The sequence below is a fragment of the Dermacentor silvarum genome, chromosome 8, assembly GCF_013339745.2.
Source record: "Dermacentor silvarum isolate Dsil-2018 chromosome 8, BIME_Dsil_1.4, whole genome shotgun sequence".
In the NCBI taxonomy this organism is placed as follows: Eukaryota; Metazoa; Arthropoda; class Arachnida; order Ixodida; family Ixodidae; genus Dermacentor; species Dermacentor silvarum.
Window position 1 is genome coordinate 108,943,343 of NC_051161.1, and position 19,574 is coordinate 108,962,916.

At 46.7% G+C, this 19,574-nt stretch overlaps 1 protein-coding gene across 1 annotated transcript in view; it reads right to left on the bottom strand.

The window, feature by feature from the left end:
* Positions 1–360: 360 nt before the first annotated feature.
* Positions 361–19,574, bottom strand: part of LOC119462343 (uncharacterized) — a 57,192-nt gene continuing 37,978 nt past the window's right edge. The window contains exons 2-3 of the mRNA XM_037723686.2: positions 1,175–1,391; positions 361–394 (exon numbers count right to left, since the gene is read on the bottom strand). Coding sequence (XP_037579614.1) covers positions 361–394; positions 1,175–1,391 — 251 coding nt within the window. The remainder of the gene's footprint in view (positions 395–1,174; positions 1,392–19,574) is intronic.

A 19,574-nucleotide genomic window follows, 5' to 3' on the forward strand; every position in this document is an offset into this window, starting at 1 on the left:
GCTCCTGTTAGTAGAGATGCATTGCGTCGACACGTCAACTTCACACACATGATGCCAGGAAAGACAGGCGCTGGCGCTCCTGTGTAGATTTTCTTTCGGCATCCATGCCAAGTGGTGTGGCTACCGCAAGGCATGTCGCCCGTTTCTGTACGATAAAAAAAGAGAAGAACTTCTCGTGAAATTACTGTGGAGAACTCTTTGCGGTCGCCCAAACTTTGTTCTTTTCAAGGAAAAATGACGATGTTTGGATTCACCACTTAGCTCATGAACTAACTCACCCATGCATTCATCACTCAATCAATCGAACCGCCATCAAAACTCAGTTATGTCTACTTTGGTGGAGCTCTTCTAGAGACAAATCTAGGTTGTCTCCATAGCCTCCTCGACCACCACTCTGGAGAGACGGGCGAAGAGGCCATCGAGGCATCCTAGGCAAATCGGACGTTTCGCTCTTTGTGCTTCGTCACATATTGTGACACCGCTAAATATAAGCCCGTGCGAGCCACCACATCTTTTTCTTCGCACTTCGGACGTTGCATGAACCGTGGCCTAGTAGTAGAGCGCCCGCCTCGGCTGCGGGAGGTTGTGGGTTCGATTCCCAGCGCCACTGGGCACCCACTGGTTCAAATGGGTACAAGCGTACCCCGGCCTTGCGTTCGGCTTCCTTCAGGGGTGATACGCTTGGGAAAGGAGCCTGCGCCCTGAATTCCCGTCGAAACCCTCGTGAGCACAGAAAAAAAAAATTAAGTCTGGGCCGCTCCCATGGCGGCCATTTCCCATGTGGCTCCCCAAGCACCTATAATGTGGGGACACCTTCGGGTTGAGGTCAAACACCCCTTTCCATAATGGCTGAGCACCAGGCCGGGAGCGCGCTCGTACCTATTTTACCGGTAGGTACCCGGCGGAAGCATTTGCCTCCCACAGCCGCGGCGGATTCTCGTCAACAAGGCCGTCTGTGGTTGGACAAGAGGCGCCCAGAGACAAGTATTTAAATCTTTATTCGGCCCTTTTTCGAGATGTGAACCCCAACGACAGCCGAGCACCAGGCCAGGGGACATCTCGACCCATTAGAAAAAGCGGTGGGTTCCCGGCGGCACCGGGATTTGAGCTGGGTACCTCTCGCATACGAGGCGGATGCTGTACCCGAGCGTAAGTATATTGAAATTCTCCGTACCTTTCTTTGAAGATCGGAAGATGTCCTCTGTATCTAGTCTCACGGCTGCCAGGCTCAGGTGTGGGGCCCTTGGCCTCGCGTTCGCTGCCTGAGCTGCCACTTTCTCCATGTTGGGGCAGGTCGTCTCCGGTGTCGCTTGCGTTTATATTCGCCCTATCCAGTGCCTGTGATAGTAGCTTAGCCTCCTCCGACGACCAGGCCTGGTCGTACACGACGCCTGTAAGCGATAAGAACAAAATGTAATGTATTAATAAGCCATGTACCTACACCAATTTACTTCAGCGCTGTCACTCAAACTATCAAAACAGGTTTTCATAAAGATGAACTTGACCAAAATATTAGAACAGTATCATAGACTGAGTGTGGGTTACTTCAGTTTTCCTTATGGCGACTTGTCAGGCAGTCAACACCTAACCATTTTATTGAAGGTGGTGTGTCTACAAAGAGACGTAACATACTTTTTAATATTTTGACAAAGGGCGAAAAGATTTAAAAAAGGGTCAAGGAAGTGTGGACATTAAACAAGGCAAGTTGGATGTACATGGTTTCTCAAGTGAATTGATTATTCATTGTTGATTATATGTGTCTGTTCTGTCTCTTTATCTTGTTTATTATTTACTTCCCCTGTTCTGTCTTATTTCACACGCAATTACGTAAACACCAATCGGGTCTCTTTGGCCGGCCTGCAACGTAGGAGATCCTACTCGCATTTGTTAGACGCCTGGGTAGCCACGCGTCTGGGGTGGGCTAATTTTCCGCTCCAGGGCGTCCAAAACGCTTCTCGACGTATGCTCTTGACAGGCACGATACGAATGACGCATTCGTGTGAGACTGATCTCTCGAGCTTCGGTCGTCTTTTTGGCGCGGCTGGTGCGTGTTTTGGCGAGACGAGCCTCACACGCGTCGGCACTGTCATTGGCCCGTCGAGCGCTTGCAGCCTGGGTGCACTTTCGTTTTCTCTCTTAAGCGTCGACAGCTGTCTTTCGTCGAGGCGGCAGCTTGCCGTTACGAAACCCTATCACGCTCAGAGCTACCACGCCGTGCTAGGGCTGCGTCAAAGCCGGCGCGCCGCTTTAGCGTGCACGCGCGCTCAAGGACGACGGCGCGCGTGTGAACTCGCTTCACAGACCCTGCACTTAGGGTGCCTCGTTGGCGCGTGCGCTCCCTACCACCGTGCGCAATGGCGCGCGCTCCTCAAGAAGCTCTGCCGATGTTGATGAGATTAATTGGGATGCCCTTCGAAACGGCTGAACTGTGCATATCTATTGACGCGGTTTCATAAACGCGCCGAAGTATGCGAAAGTCTGCTTTCAAATTTAGATAATAATTACGTACTTCGTGAAGAACTCGACTATCTTGTGCTCACGCTCGGCCGCGGCCGACCGCGTAGGAAATAAACTTTGGCCACCCTGCTAATCGGTTTCGTAGATGCCGGGTCTCTCTAATTTCGACTAGTTGTGAACACTGAACTAGCTTCCAAACAGGCGAAACTAAAGGTCAGACCACAGGCACACTTGCTAGCGCGCGCTTATTTCTGGCCGCTTCTGCGTGGTTAGACGCCTTGGCAGACTTCGCTTCGTATTGAGCTATTGATAGCGGTTCAAAATGCGCAAGTTGAATGTGGCTACTATCCGTCAGTCAAGCTGGTGCAGGACGAACACGGTCCGCACCACGTAGCACACCACGTAGCAAACGCACTGCAATTGCATGTAGCTGTGGTCTGCTACGTAGCGTAAATACCAGGGCTGCCGCAGGGTGCCACGACGAGTCCGCTGGCTTAGCGCACTGAGGACAGCCCAGTTTGGCGCGTCGTATGCGCCAAAATCAGAAACAGTGGCGGGTACGTGAACGTGCTGAATCACGTTTCAACTACGGGCCACGGTAGGCGCAGCGGAGGCGGACCGTTGTGGGCACACCCCGCTCTGCCGTAGCCTTCGCAATGCAAGTCATTGAAGGAGCGGCACTTCCGTGAACGGGGTATTTGATTGCCAATAAGTACACTTTTACAAGTACTTCTAAAGTACTGTATTTTAACTTTAAATTATTTTTTCGACTTTGATAAAAAGTGTTTCTAGGCCTCCTTAGGTCACAAACTGCTGTCGCAGTCGTTACAAAATGCCGCATTGGAATACACGGACGAAAAAAAAAAAACAGACGACTATAGCTAAGGCGTCGCTAATTTTAAAAAAATTCAGGGGGTATTAATTCATAACAAATGGCAGTGAAGGTTTGAAAGAGGTAATTTATCGTCATTTATTCTGGCATGGTGTCCCCACAATTCTTTGGCAATGCTTGTGTTTGGCTCAAGTGTCACGAGTCGCCAGTTTGAATGCCTGCTACCAACTGTTTCTAAATATTCCATTCTTGATAAATGTCCCTTGTTCCCTCTTGCGGAAAGAACTCTCGCATGCACTCTGCCAAATCGAAACCCATACAGTGGACGATCACTCAGCGGAAGTTATTTTTTTGCGTACTTGATGGATTGTTCCTTTGAGGAGGAACAGTTCGTAGTTGAGATGGTTCATTTAGCATGTCATCCTAATTAACTAATAAGTATGCAGAGAATTCGTTTCGTGTTTTCTGATGGTTAAACTGGAGTTCATAGCTGGTTGAGCATAGTTAGCTTGATCACTTTGGCGCGGGTGATCGGAGCTTCAGCAAAGCAGAAAGTTGGAGTGGTATTATATACGGTCTTGTAAGCTTATGTATTGTAGGCTTATCTTCCTGAGTGCTGTACACTGTGCTAATGCCAGAAATCTTCAAGTGGCTCTCACAAAGAAGCGTGGTAGGTGCTCTTGTCCCACAAACTGTACAAGGATGGGTAACAAGTTGAGTGAAGCAGGAGCAGAAGGTCCTACTGAAAATGAAAGCGCGAGCAAGCGTCATTTCCTCGTTCGTTATTTTTTTAACACCGAAAATGTTTAGGCCAGCCCTAATTAGTGGTGCGTAGCAAGATACTACCATGAAAGAAAAGAAAATAAACTTTCTTGCCGAGGCGGGATAACAACCCGCGTACCCCCGGTCCCAAGGCGAGCATCGTAACCACTAGGCTATACAGCCACGCTTGTATAACATGGATTTGTTGTTGTTGTTGTTGCCTCAAAACATGGCTCGTACCAACATGGATTTATGCGAACCATATGATTGCGTTCGAGCATCGTCGTCTTCGTCCACAGCCGACGCGTTCATACGCTCGTGCTCGGCGAGGTGAAGAGGTTTTGCGCGCTATGAGAGAGAGAGAGAGACGCATTCACGGAGCGGGTCTCCTGGAGCGCGGTGTCGGCATTGGAACGCGGTGTCGGTCTTGCAAGCTGCACTATCCAACGCGCAGTAACGGCCGTAAGTCTGAGACGCGCGAAAAGAAATTACCATCATCATGAGTAATAAGATAAAAAATTCGCGCGCGCTTCCGGAAAATCGCCCAACTTTGCTGTTTCAAGCGTTGCGCGGCCGAGTGCAAGGTTATTTTTTCAGCTTCCGCCGTACAAAACGAAATTTACACAAACGACATTTATTTCATCCGCATAGAATAAAACGCGAGCAAAATTTTTACAACGATAAGTTAACAGAACTCGCATAACAAAGTTCATTTAACTCTGCGGGACACACTTAACTAGCCGTTTCGTTGTCAGCTGGTCTTCGTCACATAAATCCCAAAATATATTGACAGTATTGTACCAAGGAACATAGGCGAAGTTTTTGTCATGTGGCCAGCATTGATTGGATCTTCAGAGAGGCAGACTGCGAGTAAAAAGTCTGCCTTTTAGACAAACCGCTTTTTTTTTATGAGCTGTTGTCTTGTGCTTTGAGCCACTCCGCCGATGGCGCAGCGAAATGCATAGAATGCTTGTGACAATATTATGCCAAACCTATTAAGCGCTAAAACGATTCTATGGTGCCAAGCTCTACGGCTTATCTATGAGCCAGCGCCGAGGTGAAATTATATAATCGATATACAAGTGGCAAGAATAGAAAATCTGAATATAAAAAACGCTTGAAACAGCGAAGCTGGTCGATCATAGCCCAGCATTTTCCGGCAGTGCGCGCGAACTTTTCAGTCTGATTACTCATGATGATGATAATTTCTCTTCGCGCGTCTCGGACTTACGGCCGTCACTACGCGTTGCATAGCGTAGCTTGCAACGCCGACATCGTGCTCCAATGCCGACACCGCGTTCCAGGAGACCCGCTCCGTGAATGCGTCTCTCTCTCTCTCTCATTCTCATAGAGCGCAAAACCTCTTCACCTCGCAGAGCACGAGCGTACGAATGCGCCTGGCTTAAATGGCTGGAATAACGGCTGGCTTAAACAGCTTCGCTGTTAAAAAAGAGAAATAAAGGTGCGATTGTGCGCTTCGTTACAGCGTTGCATGTAGGCTCTTTTTATTCGTTACCACCGAGCAGCGCCACTTGCACCAGTATGAGACTCAGACTGAAGCATCAACCAATAAAATTTATTCTTCGTGAAAACAAATCACTCACGTGTATCTGCGAATGTTCAATGGAACTGATACCCCACGAAACAGCACAATACTTATTGCGCATAATATTGCGCCGTCTATGGCGGAGCTGCTTCGCGGGGGAAGCGGTTGATGTCTGATACAACGGTACGTGTTAAAGAGAAGCATTTCCAGCAATACTATTTTCATAATTCTTCAAACTTCATTGAAATAATCAGGATTACCACATCATCAATTCTTCGTTATCTATAAACAAAATTCAAAGAAACTCTATATGAAAGTCAAATGTAAACTCTAGAGGAGATTGGGAGCTATCCACCCACAGATATCTACGCTTATATTGTTGGAAGAAATAACAAAGTTCTTAGAGCGCATAGCACGCACAACATCAAAAGTGGTTTGGTTGTAGAGAAATTTTTCAGCAAGATTCCTCAGGAGCGGTTCAAATTAGCCTGTTGTTTCTCACCCCTCCGTCGCAGTAGCGACCCTATTAAACATGCTTTTGGTGAATGCTAGGGTTATCCAACTTTCATTCTGTGAGATGTTTGTTCGGAGCCTCGGTGTTGTGTGGATGTTTTGTATTGTGTTCATAGCACGTGTTCGTAGTGAGATATTCTAAGCGAAGCAGCAGCTCACTGTTTGCGGTGACTACACCTGGAAATTAATAACGCCAGAAAAGGACTGCACCAACATCCTCGTTGGTAGTTTTCTTGCGGCCGCAGTGGCGGAATGCGAGAGCTGCTGCACATGTGCGGGCAAAAACACGCGGCATTTTCTCGCATCCTAGATGGAGCGAGTATTCTGCCTGAAGCAATGCAGGCAAAGGCGAACCGAAGGGGCCCTGGCCATTAGTGCGTCCGAGTTTCAAGAACCATTTTATGGCCTGCGTTTATATATCTTTAGTAGTCGAGAAAGTTGCGTTGCCTGCTTAGGCTTTTTCGCTGGGATTGTGGGCGTTCATGCTTAGGAGATTCACTGGATATTTCGGTTTACATGTTCTGCAAACTCCCGCACGTGTCCAAACAATGATTTTATTATCCTCATGTCTACGCAATATTGCCTATAACATTCCGCTTTTTACGTGTTTGTGATATGCCATACAAAGTGAATGGCCGCTGATGTTCGATACGTATTCATTTCTAGAACATGCAATTCGAAATCCTCGAACATTAGTTTCTATTTGAATAAAAGGAATCAGAACCATAAATAGCGCTTACAGGCCGATATATCTATGCAAGCAGTGACACTTCCGAATGATTATGCTTGAAGAGAGCGTGGATTGCCTGCCTAAGGCACCTATTTATGAGGTGATGATATCGATCAGATAATTTCTCTAAAATTTCTCGAAACTCAATAAGCATTCATCTCCTCTAGGCCTCCCCATTTTGATCTATCAATTCAGCCACGATGATTTGTTTATTTGACCAAACTCATCACATCAGGCATTGCCTGACACTGCAGAATTAAAGTTAGCTCGCTCAATGTTTGAATAGAACCCTATGTGCAGGCGCTATTGTGCTGTATGTTTGTTTCATTAATTCGATTATCAGGGCGTGTCCGATTTCATTTTTAAGTTGTTGCTCAATTACAAACTGCTCAGTAGCAGACGGGACATCCTGTTGCGAGCGGCACTCATGTGTGAAATAGTCTACATAAGCTTTTTTTTTAGCGAGTTGAGTCTAGGCCAATTTTCTGAATTACTTTGGTGAAGAATAAGACGAAATATCGTATGAAATTTTTATTTCTAATGACGTTCTTCTGAAATGCTTGTGCTTTATTCAATTCTTATTTTTTACTTGCGTATCCCTACTATTTAACAATAAGAACACGAGAAAAGACTTGAGGCGCCTCCACTGCTCTACCGGAAAGCTATTCTACAGACTGATCACCTTTTGTCTGTACTGACTTCCAGTCTAGTGCCCTCTACATCACAGCGTCTTTCAATATTCTAGAAACACTTGTAACTAGGATAGTTGGTGATTAACCTTGGTAACTTGCTTCAGGGCGTAAGAGAACACCCTCACACACAATCACGCACTCGCCAACCAAACATCCGAAGAAAGGTCGCCCACATTGCTTTTTTAGGGGCGAAGCTCCTTATGGCGTGGCCCGAGCGTCCCGTCGTAGGTAACCGCCTCCGGAGTAGCGGAGAGTGAGTGGAGAGGAAGAGCGCGCTCTAGCGTGTGAGGGGGCTCGCATCGCGGGAGCTCGGCGGAGCTCCCGCGTGTGTGGAGAGAGTGTAGGAGAGGGTAGGTGCAGTGCTTCGCCGCTCCTTTTCTCGCCGTTCGCTCTCTCTCCTCCCTGCGCCCCACTCTCCCGTTCGCTCGCTCGCAACGCGTTGAAGGCGGTGGCAAGTCAAGTTCAAGTCGAGGAGCGCTTATGAATACGGGGGGTATACTCTCTCAGCAGTCATGTGATGGCGTCGGCAAACGCGGAGCACGTTCCGGCATGTGTAAATGGCTGCGTAAGACGCTGTGGCCGCTCCCCCATACTAGAGAGTACTGCACGTTTCTAACGCGTTTGTGCTAGCGTCCCCTTAAGTGGGAGATCCGATGATTACCTCCGGAGCTTCGCCCACTCATCATCATTCACCCCGTGGATATGCTGTGATTTTTTTCAACCCCCACTTTTTAGAGTGATGTGATCGCTTGAAAAAAGAAAGAAAAGTGGGGGGAATGTCCTTTCTGGAGATCTTCCGCTGGTGGAGCAACTTTAGTTGCTCTACCAACGCTTGAGGAAGCGTTATTGCGTCACTGAACAAGCCCTCAATGGACAATCCCTACGAACAACGGGCGGCGTTGTTCGTAGCTTAGCGACGCGTCAGCTCCGGGTCTAGATATAATCAGCTACTCCTCGTTGTCACACCTCGGAGAGAACGCAATGATCCAGGTGCTGTATGTGTTGGCCACCTCCTGGTAGGCATGTCATCTGGAACCTAATTGGTAGCGCTCCTGCATAAGCCTTGTCGGACACCAGGTGAGTGTCCCACGGACTTACCTATTGCCCTATTGCTCTTTTAGGTAGCTATGCAAACTCATAGGAAAGATGCGGTTCAGTCACTTAGACAAATACTTGATGAGCAGAGATAGCTACCCTCAGCAGATGTCCTGATTCTAGGAAGGCCGAAGTAGCACTGACGTCATTGCCTTGGCAAGGTGGGCTAGGCAAAACAGAGTTATGCGTTGTATATATGTTTATTGACAAATAGAGCATTTCACGATGGGACTCATGAGACTCTTTTGGTGGCTCTGGGATGGACGGACATTAATAGTCATAGATACGACTAAATACCTCACAATATGACTACAGGTTAGTTTGCATGTCGACACATGAGGGAGACACGAATTCGCATATCATATCCTGGGGTCGTTCACAATTAAGACGCAGTAGGTTGAACACTCGTGAAAAGCGGCCGTATTCATTTAAAAAATGCACTTTGGTGTCAGTGGAGATATCCTGCGCAGCAGATGACGCTAGATTTGTATGTTATGATCTAGGCGCAACAGACGAATACTGCACGCAAGAGTGCAGATAGCCACCAAGTGCATCAAGAGATACTTTACCTTCAAACGCAAAGGTAATTGGCAGTGACTTTGGACAAACGCTTGGCTTAGTATCCGAATGCACATACTTTAAAGGAGAAGCTCGCTTACGTTGCCGAAATCTTCTGGACACTTTCTAACAGTTGAAGCGGATCTCCGGTTGATTCTTTCCCTTGGCAATATACGGTGTGAAGGCCTGCTTCGATATTTTCTTCTTGCTCTTCAAGGCCTCTCTGAAGCGGATGTCATTATTTTGGAAGGAATGCGAGCAAAAGGGCGTAGAAAAATCCGTAGCCTACTCGGGAATTGATTGACTGTGGCCACCCTGATGAAGACCAGGTGTCTGTCGCTACCAGTTTTTTACACACAGTGACTCCTTCACGCTCAAGTGCGGTACGTGTTCATGGAACGTGAAAATACACTTGGTTGAATTTGTGCTTCAGAAGTGCGACGCTGGCTTCTTGTAGACTATGAGCGATGTTCTTTCTATTATGTTTCGTCTTCGTAGTTTTCTCCATGGCGCACTTTTACCACAATCCCTAGCATCAACACAAAAGCTGACATGGCTAGGTCAGCTCTAGCATATTTTGAACTCGAGCACGTGTAGGCCGCTCGCTGTCATATTTGCACTGACGAATTGATCAAGCGCACACCATCAGCAATAGGTGTCTGGATTCCGTTAGCGAAGAGCATGGTCTCAAAACAGCCCAGCCATAGAGCGACTTACGACAACTACTGGGCTGGCCGCACTGCGGGCAGCCTTGACTTATATTGTGCAGCAGTCGGCTCGCGAATGGGTGATGTTAAGTGATGCACAGGTGGCTCTGCAATGCTTAAGGTAGCCATGCTTGCAAGACTAGCTAACTCTTCACATAACGTCTTACGCACAATGGCCTGAAGGTCAGGTCACAGTGTTGGGCTACAGTGGTGGTCCAACCCTCAGTACAGCCAGCAATATCAGATGTGACTGTGCGACCAGAACTGCACACAGTCACTCCTCTAAGCTCACCCTGATAACATTTTCCAGAAGTGACGCTGTGGCGCTTTTGTCAGCCGTTGCTAGCGCTCGCGGCGTAGGCTGTGGTGGGACGCAGAGCGGCAATGAGAAAAACATAATTTTTGGACTGCAACCCTCATATGCCACGTGTTCTCAACAGCATCATCTAGCACACCTTCATCGCATTTTCTTGAATGTCGCTTGCATGAGACACTATTGATTTAAAATTCATTTTTCGAGTACGCCTCTGTGTCCCACCTGTGATGTGGACGAGGGTTCATGCCGTTTCATACGTATTTAAAGACACTTTGCAGCTTCATGGGCTGTGTGACTAGTGCATATTTAGGTAGCGCATTAAAGGCTTACCTTTAGCACAAAAGGACGAAGCTAAACTGCACTCACCAATGTACGAAAAAGAATTTTTGCAACTCGGTCCATCTACACTGGGTATTTGAATGTTGCAGCATTCTTCGTGATAAAGAGGCCAGCTAAACAGCACAAACAAATTATATCTGATTATATATTTTTTTCTATTTTCTCCCGAGCCCTCAAAATTTACGGCTACGAAGTAGTGTATCATTTTGCCGAGAATATTGATTGTCAGTAATATGATGTCTATATATGGTGTCCCGGAAAAGAAAACGTTTTTTTTCGCAGAACAAAATGGTTGATAATTATCATCTTTCTATTCATGCTTCTGCTTGGCGCAATTATGCTTTCCGCAAATCAATAGTTTCACACTTATTGGGTGTAGCTTATGCCCCTCAAGTATTGTGATTTTGTTAGGAACACACACACACACACACACACACATATATATATATATATATATATATATATATATATATATATATATATACATGCACGAGATAGCAATTCCTAACTTGCTGTGATCACTTAAAAGAAGGGCGGGCTACACAGTGTGCACGCGTATTTGCCTTTGCCTCACAACCTAGATATTTTCCCAAAAATTGTTAGGAAAGCGCTGACATCGAAGTTGTCAACATTTCCTTCTTCAAACGAAGATCCTGTACCTCAGAACAATACATACTTGTGGGCATCGGAATTGGCTACCCAATTTGCTATAAGAGCTTCTCTGCTAAACAAAGGCGAAATTGACAGTTTTTTTTCGTAACTGCTCTTCCCCACTAAGTTGCATCCATGCGTTGGCCGTCGAATTTCTCGCGAGGACATGCAAACTTGTATTTCAATAGCACAGCAGCATGACAACCCACCCCTTATGTGAAGCCCCTAACTGGCTAATTACCTGAAACGATTTACCATTGGCCTGATAACTTCGCCAATAGCATGTCCGTCATCATGCTTGGCTGGCTCCTGCATTTAGGAAGAGCTGTTAGCGCAAGAACTCATACTTGTGAATGCTGCATATGTTATACGTCTTTGTCGTTCCATCGACATCATGCCTTCATCTTTCCATCGTCACTGCGTCGACGCCATACAATCGTCGTTATGCCTCCGTGCTCATCGGTGACATTGGCAAGCTAGTGTCATAGCAAAGTGAGACGATATTGGAGTATGTGACATAAAGCAGAAGCAACGAAAGTCTCAGAATTACCACTCCACGTGTTAAATAAACGTGATTTCAAGAATATGATGTGTCGCTGCAGTTCTCGATACCTATTCGCATTACCGTCGATCGTCATAGTGAGAGGAGTTCTGCCGTCATTTTTTGCACTCGCCGCTGTTCACTCGATCATCTGAATGCTGCTATAGTCCTAGCCTGATGCGCCGTAGCAAGGCTGCAGACGACCAAACAAGCCAGAGCGAGAGCGAAAGTGTCATGTTCCCACTTGATCACCTTCCGCGTCGTGACACCCTCCTGGCAAATGATTACGAAACAAGTTCTTAAAAAAAGCGCTTATGGCAAAGTGTTTAGCGCACTCTAAGCTCACGAGTCTTTCTTCTAGGTTGTCCACAGCTGGAAATTATTATTTAGAGCAAAATAAGACGTCGGAAAATTCTGACAGAACCTATCTTGCGTCGGATGTCGACATTGTTGCGATTAGAATTGAAGCTATGAAGCACGATACACCGTATAGCCAAATTTCTCGCTTCTGCGTTGCCGTCTACTTCAACTTTCTCTTACCGATATCCTTTTTCATTTCCCTGATGATCAACGATACTCGATTAATGCACACTCTGGTACCATTTTGCTCACTTCACTTCTTTCTTCACATTCGGCCTGCATTTATAGCCGACTTCCTCCCTTTCTCTTTGTTGTACCTGTCTATACGGCCACTTACCCAGCAGAACGTGACCAATCTAGAGGATTAGCCGACAATGCTAACATACTTGGTGTCACATTCACATAGCACTTCACCAATGATCGATGTTGTCTATTCCAGCACATACCTAGGGGGCCAAGTTGGCCTAAAAGTAGTTAGTCACTGATATAAATCACACTTATACCACGAGTGCGTGCAGTTCCCAAACAATGCTAATCGCAATAAACTGTCGAGTTAACATTATTTAACAAGGATTTCCCAAGTACATTCGCGGTGACATGAGCGATCGTCGGCGTTAGCCGTCTCGGTGGGCGTTTCACATCGGCATTTCTAGTGGAAAGTGTATCCGCGGCTTCTTATACATTAACCCACTCGGGGGTGTCGAGAAAAAGATAAGGGTGTGAAATTTAGCTAAAAACAGCCTGTTATCTCTGCCATAGGCGCGGTGTCACAAAGAAGGCGTCAACGGCACGTGGTACGTAAGCGTGACGCTTACAGCATGCTGACTTTCATTCGTTAATAAAATGTCGTCCATAAAGCCTTCGAGGAAAGAAAGGACGGTTTTGAAGCAGATGGCAACAGACCGTTCGTCTCGTCGGGAAGCTGTTGCGGCCATTAGAAAGCGACGCTCCCAACGCCATCGGACTTCAAAGAACGAAGATTCGTCTATGAAGAGTGCGGCACATCCGACAACTCCTCCTCCTCTACCCCTTGGCCTGGCGGAGTCGAGTCTAACTCTCATAAGGTCGTGCCGGAGAACACCAATACTGAAGCCTCGCCCGCGCTACCAAAGCTACAGCCGCCGTCACAGCAGAAGCCACAACCGAAGCCACAGCGAATACCCCAGCAGAAGCCACAGCTGAAGCCACAGACAAAGCCACAGCCGACGCCACAGCCGACGCCACAGTTGAAGCCACAGCCGAGGCCACAGCTGGAGCCACAACTGATGCCACAGCCGGCACCACAGTCGCATCAAAGGATACAGTCGCACCGCGGTATAGTCCACAATGCCGACTCCCGATAAATTGCCCGAACAAGACCGGCAAGTGGTTGTGATGCTTCGGTCCCTTATAAATACCCTTCGTGATACTCTTAAGCAAGCTGTATACTCCGTCAGCGCGAAGTGCAGTTCAAGTACTGGATGCTCTTAATCCAGTGCTTGCAAGTCACGAAGTAAACCCCATGGCTCACCCGCAGTCTCCTATTCACGCAACGACCACTGGCCCTTGGTTCATGTCAGTTGTCTTCAACGCACATCACCAGATAAGGGACCTGACTTTGGTGTCATGGTGCTTCGCTGCACACACAATGCTCACCCTCTTCCTATCTTCCTCTTTTTATTCCCCCTTTCCCTTACCCCTTGTGTTGGGTAGGAAACCGGACGTTCATCTGGTTGACCTCCTTGCCTTTCCTCTCTTCGCTTTCTCTCTCTGTATCTGCCATAGTAAGAATTAAAACCTGGCGTTAGTGCCATAATATAGTTCACCCATATTTGGCTCTTTACCCTGATCTGGCGTTCTCTCGTAAAATAAATTCATAGATGACACAAGCGCCCATTTAGCCATGGGATATTTCCATTTCGTAGCAATTCAAAGCAATATTAGTTTCATGGAATATTCCACACGTACAAATTAGCATTTGCCTGTGCGGTTGTCGCTCCGATTATTGACCACCTACCAATATCCGTTCCATTTGCGTTATATTGACTCTTACCCGGCCCAATTGCAACGATTGTCTGAGGTCATTTCTGCGATTTTGCGTGATTTAGTGATTGCGATAAAGAGTGAATACTTATTTTGGTGGTTGCAAACATAGCGTCCTCTTGACGGTTCGCCTCTTGCTGCAAGACAGCGTCTCAAGTGTTCAGTAAGGCTTCCTTCCTTTTCCTGTCAGAGTCCAACAGTGACACACTGTAGTCTGTGTCGCGATCTCATCTCGAAGCAATTACCAGCCGGTAATGACTTCCCCGAGGCAAGCACACAATGAGTGCTCCTGACAAGACCGACCATTCTTCGCGCAGTGTGCCTCTACCAGTCTTCTGAGTTGCTGGTTATTTGTCTCTGCCTGCAGTTGCACCGAAGTGCCACCGAGATTTTGGAGTCACCGAGATCAGAAGAGCCCTATGTTGAAATGCAGTGAAAGGACTTAACGCTGCACATTGACGTAAATGCACTTGTAAGATACGAAGACAACCTAATTTTATTAACGCCGCTATATAGTTGCTCCCGCACAGACCGGACCGTTACGAATGTACTTTCGTGCCTTTACTAACGACGTATGACTCAAATTCCGTGCATTCTTATCCATTAAGCCACTCGGGGGTGTCGAGAAAAAGATAAGGGTGTGAACTTTAGCTAAAGACAGCCTGTTATCTCTGCCATTGGCGCGGTATCACAAAGAAGGCGTCAATTGCACGTGGTACGCAAGCGTGACGCTTACAGCATGCTGACTTTCATTCGTTAATAAAATTTATTCATAAAGCATTCGCATGCCTTCTCGTGACGAGAGAGCTCCTTAAAGTGGAAATAATCAACTGTGGAATAGAATAAATGCGGACATAAAAAAGTCTACATTATGATTGAAAATCTGGATATTATTCCGTAAAAAATGGAATGGTCACCTTCATTCTCAAACATCGACGTAACCGGCTGGAACCTTTGGAAAGCAGAATGGGTGCTATGGCACCTTCAGTGACCATGATTAGCCGAAAGGCAAAACATTCGTACCATGGTTCAACTGTAGTTGTCACTATTATGTCAAGTTTGTCTAGTCATACGCTAACGAACATGTAACGGGTAATTGACCTGCTCACAAAACAAACAAAATCAAAGCAGCATGGCTGCCAATTTTATTTCAACTCAATATAGTTTTATGTTATCAACTCCAGCCGACCTCATAATAAAATAAGGATTAAAATTATCTGAAATTGACATAAAAGTTTTCCTTTCCTTTTCTGCTCTGTAAGCTCATAGCCTTTGCAGCAGCTTGACATGGTGGAAACATTTCCTTGGTATAAAAGTTACACCCGCCCGAGGCCATTTTACGTGCGCTGTAGAAGCACTAGCTATCCGTATATCTAATCTCCTTTGTAGTTGAATGCTTGCTGTTCGAAGCGCAAGCACGATTTGGTGCCGCATGAACGGCGCTTGAATTGTGTCTTTTTTAGAGAAGATTATACGTTTGGCAGCACAGCGTTTGTTGACCTTTCCCGGTGGTGTTTGTTCCTCCCCGGGGGGGGGGGGGGGGGGGGACGCCACAAAAGCTTCCGACTAAATGACTTATCTACGCCATCGCCTGAAGGCGATTAGCTGCCGCTGTTGCGAAAACATAAAGCCGACTGTGGAGCGTTGTCTCAGAAGCGCGGGCAGGGGCTTGCCACTAAAGTGCACACGCGTATTCAAGCCAGGCAGCTCTGATCATATTTCTTCAGGCTCGAAATCTGAGCACACTTAAAGTTTGTACATGCTACGCCACGCAAGATAAGGTGCGTTCGAGAAAGCCTAAAATAGGTGGATGAAACAATCGAAATTCTAGTGCGAAAGCTTAGATTTGAGGTTTAAGATGGCAGATTGAGGAACTGAAGCCAGAGTTGTATTCTTGCGTCTGACCACATGCTTGCCATTAAGGACGCTTTATAAAATGAAGCTGCAATGATATATATACATGTATTTATAAAACCAGGATGGTCTAGCGTTGAGGTTCGTCCAGGGTTGTCCACAATGCAGATGACCAGCATTACTTTTTTCAGTGAATACTTCAATAAAACACGACCGTTTCTCTCGAAGGTGAACATCAAAAGAAGGTGAATAAGAAGGTGAACGAAGGTGAATATCAAAGTTCAGCGTTGCGATCCAGCTCTTCACATGGTGTGCTAGAAGTCAGTGCCGGACACATGGTTTGAAGCAGCGCACGAGACATTTGCTTTGGTGCGTAGAAAGCATCCCAGTACTATCGATACACACTGGGCAAGCATTACAGCACAACACGACTATCACCTGCAAGTGCCCGGTCTGTCAAGAGACAAAACGCTGGCACGATAAGGAACGCTGGCAGCGGCGTCACAGTCATCGAACCACCAATGTGCATAATGTGAGGCCAGAACAGTCAGAACTTGTAAGCGAACAATGAAAGCAACAGATAGATTTAGCTTGGCGTTTACGTTCCGTTCCACTCAAGGCCGTGCATAGGCATCCGCCACTTCTAACTCGATCACCGGCCTACAGGCGCGTTGTTTGGTAAGAAGCCCGTTTCGGGGTGCTATTCTTGACGTTGTCAAGTTTTGTCATAGTGCCAAATTTGCAATCTTGGCAGCTCTGGTTGGCCCGGAGGGGCGTTGCGGCCGCTTAGTGCGGCCATTACAGAATTTGATAATATGGCGGAATATGACGAAGTTTACAACAGCACGACCGGCTGGGCGAGTAGTTTCTATTAAGGATCGGCTACAGTGTGTTTGTACGCTAGCTCTTTCTTTTCACTAACAACTTTTAAGGCGATAGCTTTAAGGGCCTCGTGTCGCGGAAAATCCGGTGTCGGCATCGGTGCGGGCGGCGTTGTCCGCGAGAAAAAATTATCCCGAACCACAGCCACGCAGGCTCTCCGCGTGGCGCAGAGGCGTTATTGAACTAATTGAATCTCCCAAAGTAAAATGCGCCAGGAAATTCGGAAAGTACGACTTACATACAACGTGTAGAAATGATAGCGTCGGATTTTAATTTGAATGTTTGAGAAAACATAATTCTGCAACGCGAAACTTATACACAAATCCCATTTTGGTGCGATGAGTCATTGCTTGTTATAGCACTGCACGGGCCGATTTTTTTAGCCCGGGCTTGACCCGGGCTCGTTTTTACCTTGGGCTGCCCGCCCGAGCCCGACCAAAAGATTTATGGCTGAGACCCGGCCCGGAAATAATCCTACGTTGCCCGCGCGGCCCGGCCCGCCACCTTAGGCCCGAGCCTGGCCCGAGCCCGGCTAGAAACCGGCCCGAACCCAGCCCGAGACCGAGAAAGACATGTTTTTCAGAGTCGAGACGCGCGAGGATAACTCGGTGCACGTTACATGCGCACCAACAGGAAGGCCCGCGTCAAAAAACCCGAGCCAGGCCCGGGCCCGGGTCAAAAAGCACATGCCATGCCCGAGTCCGGCCCGAGCCCGTGAAAAAACTGCCCTACCCGGCCCACGGACCGGGCCGGGCTCGCGCTTGCGGGTAAGCCCGAGCCCGTGCAGTGCTATATTGCTTGTAGCCTCTGCCTTACGGGGTTACGAGCCACTGCTCTGCCCTGCACTGCCGCCGGGATCGGCGCACCATTGCTTTCTGTCGACGTTACGCCACTGAAGAAATCCCTGGGTCCTAGCCATAGTACAGCCGCGCTGTAAAAAGAAATGGAGCTGTACAAGCCATGTATTGCGTGTGTCAGATAACCGGTGGACCATTAGAGTTACGGAATGCATGCCGGAGGGCTAGGTGACTGTATGTGCGGGCGTACAAGGCAATATTCAGTTCTAGTGCCACTTGCTGCTCGGTTTGCTTCGGGTGTGTCCTCTGCCGCTACGTGGCCGCTAACACGCCATGCTGTCCACGCACGCGCGATACTACTTAATTTTTTGTCCTCAGACAAACAGCTCCAGCCTAAAATTCCATGGTATATACTGCCCTTTCTGTTATCGTACCGATTCTCCTTCCTGATTTTTTCCTTATTTTATTTATGAATCTCAGTGGATCTTTATTTATTGTTTCTATCCTATGCATACAATTAACGTTTTTGTTTCTGTCACGTTTTTTGATCACTTCCGGTTTATTTACGCTTTCAATTACCCTGTACTTGATTGCCAATTTTCTTGACCTCTTTCTCCATTTCGCGTGCACGCGCTTAAGCCATATATATTTTGCAATTTATGAAGCCATTTCTTTTCATCCATGTTCCTTAGTCTTTCTTCAAAAGTAATCTCGCTGTGCGCTTCCCTGACTTCCAAAAAAAAAAAGCTCATTAGAAGTGACCTTGCGCTGCTTCATTTGTGATTGCACCGGGGGCCGCCAATGCCAATAAACACACCAACCGTTGATGAGCTTCCAACCGCGACAGAATTTGTGATTTAAAGCACACAATTGTATTTCGAAACATTCCTCGCACCACATAGTATTTGTTGTAGCCCCAAAGTGCACTATGGTCTGTTATTGCTGCATTCCGATTTCCTGTCATTTTTAGATTATCTTGGCGGATGCTAAAGTAAGTCTTTCCTTCTATCACACAACGCCAAATGAGCGCCATCTCACGGGAATGCCCGAACATTTGCGCACGTACACTGGACAAATTTTCGCTGCAGCTCGACAGAAAGCAATTTGGCGTAAAAAAAAAAGCATCCATTATATTCGTGTCACGAACCCGAGTATAACGCGGGGTACATTCTCAGGGCAGGAGAAAAAAACGAACAAGAATAAAAGAAACTGACAAAAACTAGCGTTATATTTGTACACTAAACAATGTTACACTGAATGCGCAAATACATTGTTTGTATAAGCGACAGTATGCCAGATGCAATTTTGATAACGGAGAGTCTACAAGCACCGTGTTCTTGGAGCCGAACATGAATGGATTCCAATGTATGACTCACTTGTTTCAGCAAAAACAGTGCCACAAGGTTCTTTTATAAGTTTTCTTTACCGTAACAGTGTAATGTGCAGATATATCTATAATTTTAAAAATCATAAGATAACATTTCGAAAAGAGCACCGTATTATATTTCCAAAATTATAAACAGAGAGGCAATGTCATGTTTGCAACTGAATATTTATTCTTTACACCTTTCCCAATTCTACGCTAATATCGTTTGAAACAGTTTTACCAGTCCCTCGTCTACTTGTGTGAATATTAGTAGGTAAGAAATAGCTGAAAACAAAGCAGTGATCCTCATCTTTAATCACTAGTGGCATGTTATGGGTTTCGGGATTGGTGGCAAAAGCTAGTCTCCAGCGCAGCTCAGAGCGCAAAAAAAATTGTACGACTAGGCTTTTCGTTGCACATTATTAAAAAGCACTTAATGAATGGCACATCTACGTGCATTTTATCACACATGCTTGCTTCTACTAGAAAGCGAGATAGATATTCAGTAGTTTCATTATGAGCCGGAAATATCATGTTGTATCCTCTCTTTCCAC